This window comes from Vigna angularis, chromosome 3 (genome assembly GCF_016808095.1).
Source record: "Vigna angularis cultivar LongXiaoDou No.4 chromosome 3, ASM1680809v1, whole genome shotgun sequence".
NCBI lineage: Eukaryota > Viridiplantae > Streptophyta > Magnoliopsida > Fabales > Fabaceae > Vigna > Vigna angularis.
In genome coordinates, this window is record NC_068972.1 from 7,067,415 (window position 1) to 7,074,582 (window position 7,168).

At 36.0% G+C, this 7,168-nt stretch overlaps 1 protein-coding gene across 1 annotated transcript; it reads right to left on the reverse strand.

Moving 5' to 3' along the window:
* Nucleotides 1–259: 259 nt before the first annotated feature.
* LOC108326238 (ABC transporter C family member 10-like) lies at nt 260–6,938 on the reverse strand. The gene is made up of 11 exons (XM_052875017.1): nt 4,573–6,938; nt 4,082–4,402; nt 3,913–3,999; nt 3,172–3,759; nt 2,924–3,088; nt 2,208–2,502; nt 1,883–2,097; nt 1,490–1,795; nt 1,100–1,163; nt 773–1,012; nt 260–479 (listed from the first exon to the last, which is right to left on the reverse strand). Exons 1-11 carry the CDS (start codon nt 6,667–6,669, stop codon nt 367–369), a joined length of 4,491 nt encoding a protein of 1,496 aa, XP_052730977.1. The 5' UTR covers nt 6,670–6,938; the 3' UTR covers nt 260–366.
* Between the last annotated feature and the right edge of the window lie 230 nt (nt 6,939–7,168).

The window sequence follows — 7,168 nt, forward strand, 5'->3', positions numbered from 1 at the left end:
ATCACTATCATCAATCATTATTGTCGATTTTAATGTTTATTTGTCATTAGACCCGTGATATAAAATTTAATTCGTTATTTGTTTCGTTAAAAAATATATGCAAGTTCATGAATATTTAAAAAGTAATAATTTATAGATTTTTAAAATAAAATCTAAATAAAATTAAAAAATATAAAATATAAGTTGTGGGTTAATTACGTGAATTCACGAGTTAGTTTATCTAGTTTAATAAAACAAAAGTAAGAAAAAAGTACACAAATATAAGAAGAATATAAATAAAAAGAGAGAGAATGCAACGTGCCCAACAACGAGTCTCTTTAACACGTATGAACACACGAGATGCATAAAAAGAAAACATTTCTAGCTTTAGTGTGATTCTGCAGCCTGCAAATGAGACCAGTATTCCTTCACAAGCTGTCCAAACAGTGATTCTTCTCTCTTCATCAACTTCATTGGGTCGTCATATTCCACCAATTCTCCTGAAAAAACAGTCACACGATTTTCTTTTTCATAGTAAACAAGATCGAATGTTTTATTATCTTCTTAAAATGCTGAATCAAACTCCTCATATTTTACTACCCTTTGCTCAAATATAACCATCTATTTTCTGTTTATCAAACCAAATGGTATGTTATAATAATTATTCCGTGTAGGAGAACTATCTCATCTCATTTGCAACCTTGTCAACTTAGGATTGTTTGAGGTCAATATTAGCAAGGTCTATGGATTAATATGAAAACTTGTGTCTAGAGGTAAATAAGATGCAACATACCTTCATGGATGGCCACAACCTTAGTGCAGTCCATCACAGTTGGTATCCTGTGGGCTACAGTGATTACAGTACAATCTGCAAACTCTCCCTTGATTGTTTTCTGTAGAATCAAATCAGTTGCATTATCAATTGATGCAGTTGCTTCATCAAGCACTAGTATCCGACTTCTCCTCAAAAGGGCACGCCCCAAGCAGAATAACTGTCGTTGCCCCATGCTCCAATTTGCCCCTGCCTCAACAACTGCAAAAAAGTTTCATCACTAGCAATTAGCTAATCAAGCAAGGCTTGATTTCTGTAATATTGTTTCAACAAAGCTTGAAAGTGTACCTGAAGAATCCAACCCCTCTTCTTTCTCTTCAACAACTTCTCTCAGCTGACATTTCCCAAGAACCTTCACATGCAAGCAACAACTAGTCCACTTCAGCAAATCAGAGAAAAGATAAACTACCAGAATCAACTTTTTCATGCAGGAAAAGAAATAAGAACCAAACATGGATCTAGTTCTTTTATAAACTAAAATCAATTTGTGAACTTAATTTTGATGTAAGTTATCTCATTTAATTTATCAAACAACTAGAGTGCATATTATAAAAGTTGATTTTAACTTCTGAAATTCAATTTATCTTTCTAATTTCCTCTGCTATAAAGGCTCATGAAAAAGTTTTCCTAAACAGACTTAATGTACATGTTGAAAACTATGATACTATTAGTTGTTACCTCCCATATCTCTTGATCAGAGTGGTGAGATAAGGGGTCCAAATTGTATCTGACTGTTCCATTGAAAAGAGTAGGATCCTGAGGTATAATACCAAAGCGTGACCTCAAATCATGAAGTCCAATAGAACAAATGTCTATGCCATCAACTACTATTTTCCCACCAGCAGGTTCTACCAGACGGAATAGGGCCCCTATAAGAGTGGACTTTCCACTTCCTGTTCTGCCAACAACACCAATCTTGTGCCCTCCTTCAAACGTGCATGTGATCCCACGCAGTACTAGTGGTGAATCAGGCTGGTACCTTATCTGTTTGGTATTTCATCAAACAAATCATGTGTGTCAGTGATCAAGTCCACCTAATTTTCAAAACAAGAAACTAGTTCACTTTATTACCTTCAAATCATGAATTTCTACTTTTCCCTCAGCTGGCCAATTAGTAGGTGGACGATTTCCTTCTATCACTTCTGGGGCCTCACTTGGTATATGCATGTATTGATTTAGCCTCTCTACTGATATGATTTGATTTGCTAGAGTGCATTGGTTTTGAATTGAAAACACTAGGGAAGAGTTTAATGAAAGGCCGTATGAGAGAGCCATGCCAATAAACCCTGAAATAAAGAATGTTAAAGTTTGGCGAGACAATAAACATAATGTGTAAGCTATTACAGAACACATACAGTGACATTAATTTCAAAGATAGAAAAAACTGAAGGCGCACCAGAGTTGAAAGTCCCAGGTGGAAGTACCACCATGCAGAGTGCAGCAGATGCAAAAACCACTGCACTTATTGTTTCTAACCTTAGCATCAACCATTCATTTGCTGCATAGGTATGAAAGTAAGGACTGGCATTGACATCAATCAGATCAAGATTCTTAGCAAAAAAACGATCCTCCTCTTCAAAAGCCCTTATTGTCACAACTCCAGCAATAGATTCGGCAAGATGATTAGCCACATAAGATCTTGTCGTGCCATTCATCCTCATCAATTCTTTTGCAGTGGCATAGTAATATCTCTACAGAATAACATTCTTATTAGACTATGTTTCGGGCAAACAACATTTTGTATTAACACAGTTATACGTATAAAAGCTTAGATAATTTTTTAATCCTGTGAATATGATCTCCTTTAATTTTAAACTGCAATTTTTTACGCAAGTTTAGATTCCTACCATTTTTTTAATGTTTTTTAGTGAAGAAAATTAAAATATTTTAAATAATATTTTTTACTATTTAAATAAGGTAATCACACAACTTTCATTTTGTATTTCTTATATATTATCTGTGTACCTTCTTTAATTAGGTATAAAATGGTAAACGCATAATTTATAATATAATATAGAATAAAAAGTATATGTATTTATATTTTTAATAATTATCAAATAAAAGTAATTTATGATAATATTACATGGTTAAATCAAAGAATCTGTGTTATACCTGCAAGCGAAATGCTATGTAAAGCATTGGTACAGAGATAAACAGGACTTGCCAAGTAATGGCTGCTATAACTGCAAGATTTGAATAACAAGTTGCAGTAGCTCCCACAGCAAAAATAAGGCCAAATGGGACATCGAGATCCACAGTGCTTAGATCCGAGGAGACCTGAACAAGGAGATAATATTAAAAATATTAAAATTTTCATTGCATTTCACTGCTAGAAAAAGAAAACTATTTGATATGTTTACCCTACTAAGAATCCTTCCCAAAGGTGTGGAGTCATAAAATGACATAGGTGCACGAAAAAGGGAGTCCAGTAGCTGTAAAAGTAAAGATTTTGATGTTCGAATACTCATAGCAACCACAACAAGACTTCTGATGAACAAGAAACATGCAGAAATAAAGCCAATCAACAAGTACACTGCAATCAATTTCAATGTGCTGACATAAGGGTTGTCAACACTGGAAGCCATCCATATGTTCTGAAATATCTGGCCAATTGTGAAAATAAGGTGAGAAATAGAAGCCACAGAAAAGTATATATATCCTTTGTTCTGAGTTAGATACTGCAAGTGAGGTTTGAACCCTCTGTTTCCTTTCTCCCTCTCCTCTTTCTTTATTAATTGACTTCCTTGTGATGTTTCGCACTGCTTCTCCATTTGTATTTTACTAATCTCTGTAACAGTATTCGAATTTCTACTAGAAGAAGTGACATCCACTAGTTTCTCAGAACCAGCGGTCTCCTTGTGAGCATTAACAAGGTCTTGAAATTCTTGGCTTGAACTCAACAGATCATGATAAGGAGCAGCTTCTATGATTTCCCCATTGGACATCAACTGTAAGTAAACATCTTGTCATCATTCATAACTTTGAACAAACAAAAAACAAAACTTTTCAATCGAAACAACAAATCTAAAGTCATTAATTAGAAGTAAAAAAAAAAAATCAGAATTGACATGATCAATGTCTTTTAAGATTGAGAAAATTACCAAAACAGAATCAAAGGCTGGAAGAAAATCAACTTGATGAGTCACAAGCAAGACTGTCTTCCCTGCAAGTCCTTCCATGATGTAATCCTGCGAAGTTTCAAAGGCGTCTATCAATAAAAGGCATACATAATTATAGTATCTGAAGAAATGGTGTTTTTTTTTCCATTACATTGAACAAGTTTGTAGCAGTGTGTGCATCAACAGCACTGCATGGATCATCCAAGAGATAAATATCAGCATTCTGATAAAGAGCGCGAGCAAGTTGAATTCGCTGCTTCTGACCTCCACTCAGGTTGACCCCTCTCTCCCCTATTTCAGTGAGATCACCGTGTGGAAACAACTCAATGTCCTTCATCAGTGAAGACCTATGAAGTGTTTCTTGATATTTTTCAGCATCCATGGCTGCTCCAAACAATATATTCTCACGTATTGTACCTGTCTGTATCCATGCTGTTTGAGAAACATAGGCAAATTTTCCATGAACTTCAATCTGTAATTCGAAAAAGAAAATCAGTTATCTAATAGTACAATAATGAAATCTATACTGAAATGGAGATAGGAATAAAATACCCTTAAATTTAAGTTATGTGCTAGAAACTACTTAAGCTATCACAAGTTGTTGCAGTGTTTTATATAAGCATACAAGAGGTTAAGACTTACAGTTCCACGAGTAATAGGAACTTCTCTGAGAATTGCTGCTAAAAGGGTTGATTTTCCTGAGCCAACTTCTCCACAGATTGCTACTTTTTTCCCTGGTCTAACCTCCAAGTTTATGTTTCTCAGTGTTGGTTTTGACAAGTTATCTTCCCATGAAAAGTTAGCCGAATTGATCAAAATTGAGCCCCTCTTATTGTCACTAAAACCTCTCCTAGAATTTTCACTTTGCAGTTCAGGCGCCTCAAGAAATTTTACAATCCTTGCAAATGCAACTTTTGCTTGAATGACCACTCCAATGACATCAGGAATTGTTCTAATAGGATCTTGAACAAGGCGTAAAGTTGCTACAAAAGTGAAAACATTATTTGCATGCAAAGGAACATTAAGCAAGTAACATGCCCCAAAGGAAGCAGCAGAGACCAAAACAGGTGAGGCCCAAAAGAGAAAGTTGCTATATGACCTTCTCAATTGCACCACAGACAACCTTTCTAGTTCCACATCCCTCAACTTTTCAATTGCATTTCTGAAATTGGTTTCCCACGCATATAGCTTCAACACCTTCATGCTCACAAGAGCCTCGGAAGTGGCCTTCAATCTCTCATCTTGTGCCACCATAAGTTTTCTCTGAAACTTATGCTGCAACTTAGCAAGTGGAGTATTGCAGAGCACAGTTAGAACTATCACCGCCAATGAGGCAAATGTTGCCAGTCCAACAGCACGGAAAAGCACCACCAATGCAATACATAGCTGAACGCTTGTTGTCCACGTCTGGTGAAACCAATAGGGAAACTCTCCAATTCTATTGGCATCCACATTGACATAGTTCATTATCTCACCACCAGAGTGCGTCAATCTTGCAGCATTAGACAACCTTAGTTGCTTTTTATAAATTGCTGCAATGAGCAATGATCTAACTTTAACACCAATGAGTCTGGTGCGGAAGTACCACTGCCTTTGTGATAAGGATTCTATGATCTTTGTGAAGACCAGTGCTATGGCCAATACATAGCCTTCATATTTGAAACTCCCATGACCCTCAGCAACCAATATAAAGGAATTCAGAAGCAAAGGGCCAGAAGAGAGAGTGATTACCTTTAACATAGCAAATAATCCTGATATCAAAATCTCCTTCCAGTAGCACATAAATATTGTCGACAAAACTGATGGCAGCGATGACGGTTCTTTCTGTTTCTGTCTGTTCAATTGGTCTAGAAACAGAAAATAACAACTTCCTGCTTGATCTGCTTCGCTCAACTTTGGAATATCCTCTTCCTTAAGTGTATTCTTCTTACCCCTTTTCATCAATGGATTCATCCACCAAAATGACATCCTGCTGAAGAATCCAGCTTTTGAAAATAGTGTGACATAACTATCAGAGTCAACTTTATTGGTCTCTTCTTTTAAAGGGGTATACAGACTTCCATTATTTTCTCTCTCAGTGTCTCTGTACTTAGATTCCTTGTAAACGCATAATAGCAACAGAATTATCCCTGGAAAAGATAAAACATCTAGAACTATTTTCAGGGATAGTTTTCTGTAATCAATTGAATAAATCAAGGATAAAACACAGAGAATACCAGAAAACAAGAAGATTACAATAGAAAACATAAATAACCATGTTCTTGGAAGTTTTTTCAGCTGAAGACTTATTGCAAAACCCAGCAGCAACCAAGTGAATCCCTGAATGAATTCTAGCATCCACCAATCAAGAGGAAAAACAGTTTGTGCTTTCCTCAGATTCTCCTCTAAAAGCCAAATGCCTGAGCACAACTGTATCAGCCCCAGAGAGCCATTGGCTATGGCAGACACTAGCTGCAATTTGGAATAATTTTGCACTCTGATTACACCCTGAGATGGTTTCTCTGATGACTTCTTGAGGATTGCAAATGAAATCATGATCAGCAGCAACACATCAATGCAAATGAATAGCAAATGGTTGATACACGAGGATGGATCTTTCAGAAACTCAAAATCATAAATGCAAGGATGCCCTCCTGGCACTGAACAACCAGCTTCCCCACAAAACATACTGAAAAACTTCTCCATTTTATTTGCCTTCAAATTGCTGCTCAAAACCTCACTCTCCTTGTTCTGTAACATCAACCGGCACAAAAAAAAACATAAAAAGAGATCATCAACAAGGTTTTGAAAAAAGAAACACACTCGAAAACACCACGAAAATGTAAGTCTGTAAAGGGTTTAATCATAGCGTGTTTTGGTTCTGCTTAGCTAAATACCAGTTTCCTTTCAAAGTTCTTCTGCTAATATATTTATTATAAACAACTTTGAAAAAAAAATCAATATAAGCTGAACTCTGAGCACACACGAATGATAAATTTGAGAAAGGACATTTGCATATGCAGTTAGAGTAGAGATGAACTACAATGACGAGAGGTATATATATGATATTGGCATGCAAACCTCACACTGAGAGAGCAACGCGTGTTTACAAGAACCCTAGTGAGCACCATGTGCTTCTGGAGAGTTACTTGTGAGATGGTCCTTTAAATGCATGAAAAGTTACAAAAGAAATGGGTTGAGACAATGAGTTTATGGGTCTCTTTCACGGTGTACAAGTTTTCATTTTTTAACGTGAAAC